We start from the raw sequence: 15,882 nt of genomic DNA on the forward strand, positions 1-15,882 counted from the left end.
AGTTTAAGTTACAACTGTGTAATGGGTATATTCCAATATTATCACCCAGTACAAGAACCCCATTTCACACAAATACAAAAGTAGTGTCTGTGACTTGGGCTCAATTCTGGCGTCTGTAAGGAATCTGCACGTTCACCCCTTGACTGCCTGCGTTTCTTCCCACATCACAAAGACAGATGTAACTGGGTGGCATGAGCTCATTGGGCCTGTTACCATGCTGATTCTCTAAATGAAAAACTAATTAAAAAAATAAAAGCCGCTGGCTTGTGAAGGGAGGGGCTGCTTTATGCATTGTTTGGAAAGTCCTTGAGAAAATCCAAAAATTTTTCAAATGTTTCCCCAGTGTTGAATACCAAAGAAATAAATAAATAATGAACGAGACACCAAAAATTAAATATTTGACACCCAGAAAAAGTTTTGTTCAACTTAAAAGTGGATAAATGGAAATACAGTCGTCCTTCCCTATCCGCGGATTCTGCTTGCGCGAATTTAACCAACCGTGGAACGCGAAAACCCGGAAGTGCTCTTCCAGCATTTGTTGTTCGAGCATGTACAGTCTTTTTTTCTTGTCATTATCCCCTAAACAATACAGTATAACAACCATTTTACATAGCATTTACATTGTATTAGGTATTATAAGTAATCTAGAGATGATTTAAAGTATACGGGAGGATGTGTGTGGATTATCGTGCAACGGGATCGAAAAAAATCGGGAGTTCTCTTACTAGGTAAGCTTAGTAATAATTGTAGCTTTTCATTGGGGCAGAGCCTTTCTCACCTTATCCTTTAAAATTGTTACGATCGTTGACCGACGTAGCCTAACGCTTTTCCAGTGACCGATGGTGTTTCACCTGTTTCCGATTGCTTTATTATTTCCACTTTACTTTCAATCGTGATTGTGATTATTTTCGTGAACAGAAGCACTGTGCATTCAGAGCTCTGGCACCGGGTCCTAATGTCCACCGCACTGAGACTGGTTAAATAAAGGTCTGGAGTTCCGCTGGGTCCTAAGGTCCACCAGATTAAGAAAGGTTGCATAAGGGACTTGACCATCTGTGAATTTTGGTATCCGTGAGGGGTCCCGGAACCAATCCCCCGTGGATAAGGAGGGCTGACTGTATATTAATTTTTGGGGTGGTGTCGAAGCAGAAACGCTTTTGCTAGTAACTAAATTATCTATATGTGGTTCATTGAACTCCAGCGAGTACAGGCTCAGAGCCATCAGATGCACCTCATATGTTAACCGTTCCGTTCCTGGACTCATTCTTATGAACCTCCTCTGGACTCTCTCCAATACCTGTACATCCTATCTTTGATAAGGGACCCAAACATCCAAATGCGGTCTGAATGGTGAAATTCAGTTTCCACTGGGAGGAATTTTTAAAAAAATACCTAGAAGCAGCAGAAGTTGTTAGAGAACTCTCATCTGGCTGCTTTCTCCTTAGGTCTGGTCTGACACCCTGGTTCCACTCAGCCGAGTCTCACCAGCACCTTCCCGTAGGGATCAATTCTGGCCGGACCCTCCAGAAGTTTCCAACATGTCTACCAAGTTCTGGAATCACACCACTGGGTAGGATGTCACACCTTGCTAGGGTAGAATCTATGTCCTGTGGGAAACTGCTTCATCGCTTCACGGGGTCCTCGTGTGTCCGTTCATCCACTCACTTCAAGGATCTTAAAAGCAGTCATTCATCCTTGGCACTCTCTGTGCTCACATACTCTTACATCTGCACACAGTGATGTTACTCACTGGGAAACAGCTCACTGAAATACACACAGACAGAAATGCACCGATATACTGATAAATACACACACAACATGCTTATAAACAGCTCACTGAAATACACACAGACAGAAATGCACCAATATACTGATAAATAAACACACAACATGCTTATAAACAGCTCACTGAAATACACACAGACAGAAATGCACCTATATACTGATAAATACACACACACAGCTCACTGACATTCATCTACACACACTGACTGATACAGAAACACACTCTCACTGACATGCATAGGCTGGTAAATAAGCTTATTGACATACACACACTCTCAGACATACATCACTAACACAGATGTGCATCTACATGCACACACCCACACTGACATACATGCTCTTCATACACACTCACAGATACTCATTACAGACGTGTTGATTCACACACACATGCTGACATACTCACTGGTAAACCCACACACAGACATGCTCATATACACATACACAGTGATATTCACACTCAGTCCCTCTCTCTCATACACCGCTTGTCCTAAAGGATTCAATTCTGCTGAAGTGGGTCCCTAGTAGTAAGTCTCTGCAGTATTAACTCAGTGTTAGTATGGCCACTCATTTATCACTCCCCTCCGTGTCCTGCTCAGGCATACGGGACTCTGCCACAAGCGAGCCGTTGTCTTCAGTAATGTTCACTTCAGGCGTACAAGTCTGCGCAGTAAGAAAGGCGCTCTCCTCAGTTGCATTCGGTTCAGGCGTCAGGGATACCGCCGAAAGAGAGGCATTTTCTGCGATTGAATTCTCCTCAGGCGTCCGGGGTACCGCCACCAGAGAGCCATTTTCAATCACTTTCACTTCAGGTGTCCAGATCTGTGCGGTAAGAGAGGCGCTTTCTTCAGTCGCATTCGATTCAGGCACCTGGGGCACCTTCTCAACAGAGCCGTTCTGCTCAGGCATGATTACCACTGCAAGAGAGGAATTATCTTCAGAACTGGAGATAATCTCACAAAATCACAGAGCCCCAACCTTCCTCTAACGACCACCCCCCCCCCCCACCACCACCTTCCAATTTCTACCCCTGCCTCACCTCCCCCACTTCACACCCGGGCTCACAAAGTCAACAGCAAGATTCCACACCCTACCCTCCGCCCTCTACCTCCAGTCTCCGGGCTCAGTCCATTCCCTCCTGGCAACTCCCGCATATACTCTGCCCTTCCTTCCACACATTCCACGTGCGTTACGCTCCCCCTTGAAGTTTACCAAGTATTTTTCTGGCACTTTCTACCACAGAATACTCTGTTTAAGGAACTGTGGAGCGGTTTAATTGTTAGATCAGGTTACCTGATGACGTCTGCTGCAGGCGCACGCTAACTTTCGAATACTCCGATGAATTTGGCTGGGCCCTGGGTGATAAGCAAGAAATCGAATTAAACATTCATTGCTGTGTGGGGCACACAATATCCCTCATTAACCTGAGACTAGTGCTATTGCGGGCTCATAAATCCCGCAGTTTTCCAACCACCACACCTCAAGTAAAGACACAGTAACGGTTAGCATAATGCTGTTACAGAGTCAGCTCCAGCCGCTGCTGTCTGTAAGGAGTGTGTTCTCCAAGGGACCGCGTACGTTTCCTCCCACAACTCAAAGACGTATGGGTTAGTAGGTAATTTGGTCACTTGGGTGTAACAGGGGGGCCAAGGTCCAGAAGGGCCTGTCAACCTGCTGTATCTCTAAATAAATAAATAAAACTTGCTGTAGGTGAAGAGGCATCCAGGTTTCTCGGTATGTGAACCCAGCAAATTAGCTGGCAGGTGCAATGAGATGTTAAGACGACAAATTAGCCTTTATTGGAAAGGGATTTGAGTTTAGACGCAGGGAGTCTTTGTTAAGTTGCACAGAGTTGGTGAGGCCACAGCCGGAATAGTATGCAATGCTGTGGTCCCTCTAATCCCAAAAAACAGGGATATAGTAATGTTGGATGCAATGCCGAAGAGACTCATTCCTGAGATGGAAGGGTTGTCCTATCAAGGGAAGTTAGGTAGTTTGGGTTTTTAATGCTTTGAAGTTTAAAAGGAAGGGTGTACTAATTGATCCTGAGAGGTTTGATGGGAAGATGGTATGTAGAAGGTGAGACATTTTAACCAATGGGATATCTCGAACAAGGGGACCTAATTACAAGAAAAGGGGCTGTTCATTTAAAAGGTTCATTTTTTTTTATCAAGCACAATGAATCTCTGGAACCCTCTACCCAGGAGATTTAGGGAGATCGTCAATAGAGTTATTTAAGTTCTGATGCAGATGAGGATTAGCCTTCGGTGTCGAACGTCGGAAGATACAGTGAAATGCATCATTTGTGTCAAATCAAATCAAGCAGGATTGTGCCGGACAGCCTGCAAGTGTCGCCAAGCTTCTGGTGCCAACAAAGCATGTCCACAACTCATTAACCCTAACTCATACATCTTTGAACTGTGGGAGGAAACTGGAGCACCTGGAGAAAACTCACGTGATCCTTAGGAACCGATCGCAGCTGCTGAAGCTAACCACAATGTTACTGTTCCTTCCATAAAAGCTGATTGAGGGCTGGAGGGAACAGGAACAGATGAGGGGTTGAGGCCATTGCAAATTAGTAATGATCATGTCAAGAGATGGGGCTTCAGGGGCCGGGTGGCCCACTAGTGCTCCTATTGCCCTGCGATACCTGCTCTTGCTTTCATTGTAGTGCTGAGATACATCTGAGAAATATTCACCTTGGTCAACACTGGTGAGATTGGAATTACTGATGGAAGACTCAGTCTTCTAGGTAGGTTGAAAGAAAGCTCCTGTGAGAGGAGTGACTAAGTCATTAGAGTTATTTAACCTACTGAACATTGAAGTTCCTAGATAAGACCCTGCAGAGGATAGTGAGGTCAGCCAAGAAGATCATGGAGATCTCTCTTCCCGCTATTATGGACATTTACACTACACGCTGCATCCGCAAAGCAAACAGCATTATGAAGGACCCCATGCACTCCTCATACAATCTTTGCGTATATGATTTGCGTATATGATTTCAATTTCAGAGATTTTTTGGGTTGACTCAATTCGTTTTAAATAGTCCTATTGTATCTATTTGTTTTTTCCACCCTTCCATTATAGATCAAGCTTATTTGGCTTGGAAAACTAAGGGATTACTAAGATTTTCTGATTTATTTTTGGACAATTGTTTCATGTCTTTTGAGCAATTATCCAACAAATATAACTTGCCTAGATTTCATTTTTTTAGATATTTACAGATTAGACATTTTTTAAGTTCTGTACTCCCTACGTTTCCAAATTTTGTGCCTTCAGATATTTTGGAGAGTTTATTTGAATTAGACCCTTTTCAAAAAGGGCTTATTTCAAAACTTTATGATATAATTATGAAGATACGTTCAGAGCCTCTTTATAAGACCAAAAAGGATTGGGAAAGAGAGCTTAGCCTTATTATTTCTAGTGAGAATTGGGATAGAATTCTTCAATTAGTTAATACATCATTGATATGTGCCAAACATTCATTAATACAATTTAAGGTCGTACATAGGGCCCATATGTCCAAGGATAAATTAGCTAATTTTTACTCTCATATTAGTCCTATTTGTGATAAGTGTCAATCTGAAATTGCGTCTTTAACTCATATGTTTTGGTCTTGTTCATTTTTGGAGAAATATTGGAAAGATATTTTTGATATTATTTCTGCGGTTTTGAATATTGATTTACAACCTCATCCTATTACCGCAATTTTTGGTTTACCAATGTTAGACTCACTGCATTTATCTTCTTCTGCCCGTCGAATGATTGCATTTCTAACTCTGATGGCTAGAAGATCTATATTGTTGAATTGGAAGGAAATTAATCCTCCCACTGTATTTAATTGGTTCTCTCAAACTATGTTATGTTTAAATTTAGAAAAAATTAGAAGTGGTGTTTTTGAGACTTCTATTAAATTTGAAAAGTTATGGAGACCATTTATTCAACATTTTCATATGATGTAATATGACCCTGTTCCAAGTTCATTTGATTTCCCAGCTTTTAGCTTATGTATGTTGAGAGGACCGGAAGTGACGGCATTGATGAATACTTATTCTTGTGAGATATTGTAAACAGCCCCTTTTTTTTTCTCTCTCTCTTTTTTTTGCTTCTTTTTTCTTCTATATTAGTTATTAGATTAGTAGATTAGCTAGTTTTGCATTATATATATATTCTTTTTAATATTTTTTCTTTCTTTTTTTCTGTTTTTTTATATCATATATTATGAAATATTTAGACTTACCATGTTCATACATATATTGTATGGCTTATGTCTTGGTAAACTCATTTATATTGTAACTATTGTGTATGTTTTTTTTCATATGTAATGGAATTTGTATGTTTGTAATTTCTTTATCAATATATCATTTGTATTCTGTCCATATTACTAATAATAATAAAAAGATTTAGAAAGAAAAGAAAAGAAAGAAACTTGATGCAGGGTGCATCGCTCAGAGAAGATTGGTGTGGATTGTGATGGTGCTGAGGGCCCTCAAAGGTGCAGTTTGAGCAGGCTCCAGACAATGACAGGGAAACCCTAACCATGGGTGTGGGAGCTAGAGAGCTGGGTGAGTGGGGAGTGTACAGGGTGACTAGAAGACAAAGCCAGCAAGGAGACAAATTAAATAATTGAGTCTGGAGGTAGCCATAGAGATAGATGGAGGTTTCAGGAGTAGTCTGCCTGGGTTACATGACAGTGGAGAGGACCCAGTGTAAGAGGGAGACTTTTAACTAGGTATACGTCCCATGGGATCAAGTTTGTTATACAGTGTTACACCACACAAGATATATGGTTAGTGGCCACTTTAATAGGTACACCTGCTCATTTATACAAACATCTAATCAGCCAATCATATGGCACTAACTCAACGAATAAAAGCATGCAGACATGGTCAAGAATTACAGTTGTTGTTCAGATCAAACATCAGAATGGGGAAGAAATGTGATGCAGATGGCTTTGACTGTGGAAATGATTGTTGGTGCCAGACTGGGTGGTTTGAGAATCTCAGAAACTGATGATCTCCTGGGATTTCCACACACAACTGTCTCTAGAGTTCACAGAGAATGGTGTGAAAAACTAAGACATTCAGAGAGTTGCAGATCTGTGGGTGAAAATGCCTTGCTAATGAGAGAGGTCAGAGGAGAACGGCCAAACTGGTTCAAGCTGACAGGAAGGCAACAGTAACTCAGATAACCACACATTACAACAGTGGCGTGCTGAAGAGCTGAACAGGTACTTGCATGAACGGGCAGGTGTACAGGTGTACCTGGTGAACAGGTGAGCAGAATGTGATGTCAGAGGATTGGTTCACCATTATCCTCCCTGTTAATCCAATTGGAGACACAGTGGGGCCCCATCACACTGTTGGAACGCTCTCTATAATTCCCACCCATACTGACCCCCAAGGTATTCTCCACAAAGTGTGTCCAGTTCTATTTGTGCATTGCTCCCAACATTCTGCCCCTCTGATGATCCTGATTGCCAGATTGATTCCATTCCCATAAAGCCTGTTGAGTAGCAACTTTTCCATGGTAATTACTAATTTGGTATATTAATTTAACTTTAACAACAGTTTGGTACACAACAGAGAAAGATTACGATTTTTGCTTCATACCTTTTGCGTGTTGAGTTAAACTCTGCTCTTCCTGGAAGAAGAAAGGAGAGATTGTATTGTAAGTATCATCCTGCTGCTGATTACACATAGAAACATAGAAAACCTACAGCATAATACAGGCCCTATGGCCCTCAATACTGTGCCGAATATGTACTTACTTTAGAAATTACCTAGCATTACCCATAGCCCTCTATTTTTCTAAGCTCCATGTACCTATCCAGCAGTCTCTTGAAAGACCCTATCGTATCTGCCTCCAGCACCGTCGCTGACAACCCATTCCACGCACTCACCACTCTCTATGTAAAAAACTTGCCCCTGACATGTCAATGTACCACATGGTCGCCATGGTGACTTAATTTGGTTAATCAAATGTTCATAGTTGAAGAAAAGAAGATAAAGATTAGCCTTATTTGCCACGTGTGCATTGAAACATACAGTGAAATCACATCGTTTGTGTCAAAGACCAACAGTCTGTGGTTATACTGGGGTCAGCTGGCAAGTGTCACCATGCTTCCAACGCCAACATAGCATGCCCACAACTGACTCTAACCCATGCGTTGGCACAGCATGATAGCGTAGTTAGCGTAATGCTTTACTGCACTAGCTGGAGGATCATGGTTTTATTCCCACTGCTGTCTCTAAGGAGTTTGTATGATCTCCCGGTGACCGTGTGGGTTTTCTCTGGGTGCTGTGGCTTCATCGCACAATTCACACACATCTGAGTTAGGGCTGGTGAATTGTGGGAATGCTATGCTGACACCAGCAGCATGGTGACACCGTCTTCCAAACCTATTCTCTTGTTTTAATATATGCAGAGAGGTTCGGAGTTAATGACACTAATGGTTCTTTCTTTTTTGATGTTACAAAGAGCCCATGTTCTTTTCTTTCTCTTAGTTTTTGGTTAGTATTGTTTCGACCAGTTTTTTTTTGGGGGGCATATATTTTTTTTCTTTTTTGGATATATTAATCCTTTCTTCTATGTATACTGCATTTGTACTTGAACAATTTTGGGAGGTTTATTACTTTTGTATTAACTGAATATATATTTATATATGTTAACCATTAATAATATCATCCCAATAATTGTGTAGCAATATTATGTTATATCCATTATTTTGAAATTAATAAAAAGATTGAAAAAGAAAAGAAAGCGTGGTGACATCTGCGGGCTGCTCAACAGAATCTTCGTGTATTTGATTTGACACAAACAATGCGTTTCACTGTATGTTTCAAAGTCAAATCTTTTAACCTTTATCTTCGGACTATGGGAGGAAACTAGAGCACCCCGAGGAGACCCATACATTCATGGGGAGAACGTAGAAACTCCCCATGACAGCAGTGGGAATTGTCCAGGGTCGCTGATGCTGTAAAGCACTGTGCTAACAGCAATTTTACTGTGCTACCCACATGTTTGGCCAGACATACAATACTGTGCAGGTCTCCATTGTGGACTGAGAGTGGGAAGGGGACAGGAACAGGGGAATCATGGTTGGGAAAAGGGGAAGGGAGAGGGGAGGGAGCGGGAAGCACCAGAGAGACATTCTGTTATGATCAATAAGCCAATTGTCTGGAATCAAATGACCCTGGCTCATGACTCAGGACTGGAGGTGTCTGAGCCCGCTCCAGCCTCCACCCCGGTACTCTGTCTCTCATTCCTTCTGCAGCATTCCACCCTCATCATTCCCAACATTCTGTGCTCCCGCCACACTGGAATAGTATCCTTCAGGAAATAACTTACTTCACTGCACCCAAAGCCCCTGCACCATCAGGACAGAACCAATCAGAAGTCTGATGGGACAGTTTCCTCTTGGCTGAGGAATGCAGTGTCAAGAGGACCGAAGAAGCTTGTGATCCAGCCAGGACGTAGCAGCTCACTGTCCACAATTTACCCTATCCACTACCCCCGACACTAAAGCACACCCTTTGCCCCTCCCTCCCTTTTCTGCCACACCAACTCATTCTTCCGAGGTACTTGATGCAGAGGGCGGTGAATCTGTGCAATTCTTTGCCTCAAGGGGTGGTGGAGGCTGGTTCACTGAAAGTACTTAAAGCGGTGGTGGATGATTTTTCCATTTTTATTTATTGAGATACAACACGGAACAGGCCCTTCCAACCCTTGGAACCATGCCGCTCAGCAGTCCTGATTTAACCTTGGCCTAATCACGGGACAATTTACAAGACCACTGAACCTACCAACTGGTAGGTCTTTGGACTGTGGGAGGAAATTGGAACACCTGGAAGAAACCCATGTGATCACGGGGAGAATGTACCAACTGCTTACAGGCAGCAGTGGGAATTGAACCCGGGTCATCGGTACTATAAAACTCTGCACTAATCACCATGTCACCGTGCTGATCGAGGACTAGAGGAATATGGAGAAGTGGCACAGAAAAGGACAGCTTAGCTCAGCTACAGTCAGATGAAATATTGGGGCCAAGTGGCCGAGTAGTGGGGAAGATGCTAGAGTCCATTATTAAAGATGAAATACTGGCATTTCTAGATAGCAGTGATAGGATTGGGCCCAGCCAGCATGAATTTACCAAGGGCAAATCATGCTCGACTAATCTATTGGAGTTTTTCGAGGATGTAACCAGGAAGTTAGATGGGGGAGATCCAGTGGATGTAGTGTACCTTGATTTTCAGAAGGCGTTTGATAAGGTCCCACATAGGAGATTGGTGGGTAAAATCAAAGCTCAGGGCATCGGGGGGAAGACATTGACATGGATAGAAAACTGGTTGGCAGATAGAAAGCAAAGGGTAGCAGTGAATGGGTATTTCTCGGAATGGCAGGTGGTGACTAGTGGGGTGCCACAGGGCTCAGTATTGGGACCACAGCTGTTTACGATTTACATCAACGATTGAGATGAAGGCATTGAGAATAACATCAGCAAGTTTGCTGATACTAAGCTGGGTGGCAGTGTGACATGTGATGAGGATGTTAGGAGAATTCAGGGTGACTTGGATAGGCTGGGTGAGTGGGCAGATACTTGGCAGATGACGTTTAATGTGAATAAGTGTGAGGTTATCCACTTTGGGAGTAAGAACAGGAAGGCAGATTATTATCTGAATGGTGTAGAGTTAGGTAAGGGAGAAATACAAAGAGATCTAGGAGTCCTTGTTCATCAGTCACTTAAGATGAATGAGCAAGTGCAGCAGGCAGTGAAGGAGGCTAATGGAATGTTGGCCTTTATTACAAAGGGAATTGGGTACAAGAGCAAGGACATCCTTTTGCATTTGTACAGGGCCCTGGTGAGACCACACCTGGAGTATTGTGCAGTTTTGGTCTCCAGGGTTAAGGAAGGACATTCTGGCTATAGAAGAAGTGCAGCGTAGATTCACGAGGTTAATTCCTGGGATGTCTGGACTGTCTTACGCAGAGAGGTTAGAGAGACTGGGCTTGTATACCCTGGAATTAAGGAGATTGAGAGGGGATCTGACTGCAACATATAAGATTATTAAGGGATTGGACAAGATAGAGGCAGGAAATATGTTCCAGATGCTGGGAGAGTCCAGTACCAGAGGGCATGGTTTGAGAATAAGGGGTAGGTCATTTAGGACAGTGTTAAGGAAAAGCTTCTTCTCCCAGAGAGTTGTGGGGGTCTGGAATGCACTGCCTCAGAAGGCAGTGGAGGCCAATTCTCCAGATGCTTTCAAGAAGAAGCTAGGTAACTATCTTATGGATAGGGGAGTCAAGGGATATGGGGACAAGGCAGGAACCGGGTATTGATAGTAGATGATCAGCCATGATCTCAGAATGGCAGTGCAGGCTCGAAGGGCCGAATGGTCTACTTCTGCACCTATTGACACTGACTCTTCTGTTTCTAGTGTGCTTTCCCCTTGCTCCTGAACTCTCTCCACCACTCTTCATCCTCTCTCCCCCTCTTTCCTCTCTGGGTCTCCTATTTCCCAATGACCACGTGACTTATTTCCTCCCTCCGATTTCCTTGGTTAGAGGGTGGTGAATCTGTGGAATTCGTTGTCACAGATGGCTGTGGAGGCCAAGTCACTGGGTATATTGGGAGGTTGATAGGTTCTTGATTAATCAGGGCTTGTAGGGATACAGGGAGAAGGTAGGATATTGGGACTGAGAAGGAATTGGATCAGCCAAGATGAAATGACAAAGCAGGCTTGGTGGGCCAAATGGTCTAATTCTGCTCCCATATCTTATAGTCTTATGGTCAATTCATGCACTATCACCACACTCCCATTCATCCAACACAAATACCCCAACCCCATTGCCTATTCCCAGCCATTTCCAAGTCCTTTCCAACTCATCAGATTCCACCTGGGAATCTCCCTCCCATTTCCCACACCTAGGTTCCTTCCTCCTGGTCTTCACTTTGTCCATCATCCCTCCACACATCCCCACCCCCCCAGCCACCCCAGTCTATCCCTTCTACTTCTTCCTCTTCACTCCTTCACCTTGACTTCAATTACTCCTGTAACCTGGAGCCTCTCTTCCCTGCCCCCTCCCCATCCAGAAGCGTGCATCCACAGAACCCTCAGCATTGTCAGGGAGCCCTCCCATCTGTTTAACAGGCTCTTTGATCTACCACCAGGCAGGTAGGAACAAGTATCGTTAAGCTGGGTAACAGGTTGTGAGACTTCTGCCACCCAGTACACATTTATCACAATGCCAGTAACACTAATACAGCTGTATACTTAACTATATGTTGTAAATGCACTTTATATCAACTATGAATTTTAAAATTATCTGTTAATATTATTCTATATGCTGTGTCTGACTGTATGGACTGTGTTTTGCACCTTGGTCCCTGAGGAACATTGTTTTCTTTGGCTGTATACATATGCATTGTTGAATGTCAATAAACTTGAACCTGAACCAACTCTTCTTTCTAAACCATATTCACCATCTAAAGTTTATCTTTGAAATAAATCCAATGCGAGCTGACCCTGGTGACGTTGTCAGCTCCGATCCCTGCCCCCCCGCAAAAAGTAACTCACCGCTCCTCCTCCTCAGCATCACTAAGGCAATAACAAGCACGATTACCACGAGGACACTTCCAACCAGAATTCCGATGATGTAAATGAGCCACTGTGGCCGGTGTTGGCTCTCCACCATTTTGAGCAGATGGACGGACTGCATGGTGTTTCCTTGGTCGTTTACCGCCAGGCAGGTGTAATTTCCCGCCAGCTTTGGGTGATGTAGCTCTCCCAGGGTCTGATACTTTCCCGGTCCTGGTGTGACGGGAGTGTCTCTGCCGTCCACTGGAAGACTCTTGTTGTGGGGGTCGATCCAAATGATGTTTGGGGAGGGTTGCCCCTCTGCCAGACATTCTATAGTAGAATAGGTGGCATTGATGACGTTAACATAAACACGGAGGATGATTGGGGCACCTGAGAAAGGATGGACACAGGGTCAATGGAGGACAGTTTAATATTTAACTACATAAAATATTTAAATCATTGTTTACTTAACAATTTCTGTAGAACTGTTGTACTAACATGCCTCTGCTTTCTGGGGCTGCTGTGGAGAGCTGAACTGTGTACATCCATACTCACGTCATTCTACAGATGGGCAGTAGAGGGCATCCTAACATGCTGCATCACCACAGAAACTGCACCACGGCAGACAGGAAGGCTCCACAATGGTTAGATCAAAACTGCGTAACACATCACTGGCACCATCTGACCTGCTTATCAAGGACGTGTATACAGAAAGGTGCAGCAGGAGAAGGGCCAGTAACATCATGAAGGATCCCACCCACCCTGCTCATGGACTGTCTATCCCACTCCCAACAGGGAGGAGGTTACATAGCATCCACTCCAGAACCACCAGATTCAAAAACAAGTTACTTTCCCCAAGCAGTAAGGCTGATTAACATCTTCACCTACTAACCCACCCCCATACTTTATCATCTCCTGTCAGAGTCACCTTATGTCCAGGCAGTCCAGTGCCTAGTGTAACTTTATGGGCATACAATCAATCTATGTATATAAGCTGTCCTATGTATTTATATTTATCATGTTCTTTATTTTATTGTGTTTTATTGTGCTGCATCAGATCCGGAGGGACGATCATTATATTCCCCTTTACACTTGTGAACAGGAAATGACATGAAACAGAAACGGAGATTCTGCAGATGCTGGAAATCTGAGCAACACACACAAAATGCTGGAGGAACTCAGCAGGCCAGGCAGCGTCTATGACCTAAAACAGTCTTGAATCTCGAATATTTAATTTTATGAATCTAATACAGGGGTAGAAAAATTGGATTGCATCTATTTTTATGTGCTAAAATATTGTTACTCTTTAAACTGAATTTACTTAAAAATAGTGATAGTGTTATAGACTACAGCACAGAAGCAGGTCATCCGGCCCATTTAGTCCATGCTGAAACCATTGACCTGGACTGGGACTTTCACATTCCATAACCATAACCATAAACATACCTATCTAAACATCTCTTAAACGCTGAAATCGAGCTCGCATGCACCACTTGTGCTGGCAGCTCATTCCACGCTCTCATTACCCTCTCAGTGGAAGAAATTTCCCCTCTTGTTTCCCTTAAACTTCTCACTCTTCACCTTCCCATGACCTTGGGCTGTAGCACCCCCCAAGCTCAGTAGAAAAGGCATCTACCCTAGCCCTCATAATTCTGTGCACCTCTATCAAATCGCCTCTCAATCTTCTACATTGCAAGGAATACAATCCTAACCTATTATAACTCAGGTCCACTCGGGTCCTCCAGACCTAACAACATCCTTGTAAATTTTCTCTGTACTCTTAGAACCTTATTTACATCTTTCCTGTAGGCAGGTAACCAAAACTGCACACAATACTCCAAATTAGGCCTCAACTATGTCTTGTACAACTTCAGCGTAACATCCCAACTCCTGTACTCAATACATTGATTTATGAAGGCCAATGTGCCAAAAGCTTTCTTTCCGAGCCTATCTACCCATGAAATTCACCACTTTCAATGAATTATGGACCTGTATTCCCAGATCCCTTTGTTCTACCACACTCCTCAGTGCCCTACCGTTCACTTTGTAGGATCTACCATGGTTTAGGGTAAACATGGATTACCCTGATGTAGGGTAAAAGTAGTTGTGAAATTATAACCCCGTTGAATTGGTTCACAATATGCATGTTCACTGCCATGAGTCTTGTTGCATCATTACACTGATGGATATCTATAAGATTTAAAGAGTACGAAGGAAATTAAAATAATATTGCCATGACTTGAGGGTCTGAGTTATAGGGAAAGGTTAAATAGGTTGGGACTTTGAGATTGAATAGAAATATACAAGATTATGAGGGGTATAGATAGGGAGAATGCAAATAGGTAAATGCAACTGAGGTTGGGTGGGACTAAAACTAAAGGTTAAAAGTGAAAGGTGAGATATTTAAGGGGAACATGCAGGTAACTTCTTCACTCAGAGGGTAGTGAGAGTGTGGAACATGTGGCCAGTGGATGTACTTTTGATTTTAACATTTAAGTGAAGTTTGGATAAGTATGTAGGTGGGAGGGATATGAAGGACTTTGTAATATTTAAATACATAAAATACTTACAGACCCGTTGACTCTGCTTTTCTTAGTTATGTGTCTAGACTGAAGGTTGTAAGAGAAAAGAGGGTGGAGACCAGTACCACTACGTTTTGGGGAAGACTGATGTTAGAGAAGGGATCTTTTTTGTGCAAAAGGGGAATGTTCTCTTAAGCTGAGTCACAACTAAGGACAAGAATGGAGAGGGAGAGAGGGAGGGACAGGGTGAGGGGAGAGAAACAGAAAAGGTTTCATGAAACATTGTCAGATATCCGACATTGCAGAGATCAGTTTATTACGTGTATGATTACTATTGTGTTGTTTTCTGTTCTACTCTCTCATTAATCCTAAACATGAGGGATTCTGCAGATGCTGGAAATCAGAGGCAACAGACACAAATTGATGGAGGAACTCAAGAGGTCAAGCAACATCTACTGAATGGAAAAAACAGTCGACGTTTCAGGCTGAGACCGTTTATCAGGATTGGAACGGAAGGGGGAGGAATAAGAATGTGGAGAGAGGGGAAGAAGTACAAGCCGTCAGGGGATAGGTGAGACCAGTGAGGGGGAAGGTGTGTGGGTGGTGGAGGGGTGAAGTGAGACAGTGGGAGGTGATAGGTGAGACCAGGAGAGGGGAAGGTAGGTGGGTGGGGGAGGGGTGAAGTGAGACAGTGGGAGGTGATAGGTGAGACCAGTGAGGGGGAAGGTGTGTGGGTGGTGGAGGGGTGAAGTGAGACAGTGGGAGGTGATAGGTGAGACCAGGAGAGGGGAAGGTAGGTGGGTGGGGGAGGGGTGAAGTGAGACAGTGGGAGGTGATAGGTGAGACCAGTGAGGGGGAAGGTGGGTGGGTGGGGGAGGGGTGAAGTGAGACAGTGGGAGGGGATAGGTGAGACCAGGAGAGGGGAAGGTGGTTGGGTGGGGGAGGGCATGATGAAGTGAGAGGCTGGGAGAGGATAGGTGAGACCAGGTGAGGGG

The 15,882-nt window shown here is 43.5% G+C and overlaps 1 protein-coding gene across 1 annotated transcript in view; it reads right to left on the bottom strand.

Moving 5' to 3' along the window:
- Positions 1-390: 390 nt before the first annotated feature.
- The window catches only part of LOC132396553 (sialic acid-binding Ig-like lectin 15), a 35,334-nt gene continuing 19,842 nt past the window's right edge, over positions 391-15,882 (bottom strand). The window contains exons 3-6 of the mRNA XM_059974195.1: positions 12,363-12,755; positions 7,398-7,428; positions 3,079-3,140; positions 391-2,702 (exon numbers count right to left, since the gene is read on the bottom strand). Coding sequence (XP_059830178.1) covers positions 2,353-2,702; positions 3,079-3,140; positions 7,398-7,428; positions 12,363-12,755 — 836 coding nt within the window. The 3' untranslated portion in view covers positions 391-2,352. The remainder of the gene's footprint in view (positions 2,703-3,078; positions 3,141-7,397; positions 7,429-12,362; positions 12,756-15,882) is intronic.

The sequence above is a fragment of the Hypanus sabinus genome, chromosome 7, assembly GCF_030144855.1.
Source record: "Hypanus sabinus isolate sHypSab1 chromosome 7, sHypSab1.hap1, whole genome shotgun sequence".
NCBI lineage: Eukaryota > Metazoa > Chordata > Chondrichthyes > Myliobatiformes > Dasyatidae > Hypanus > Hypanus sabinus.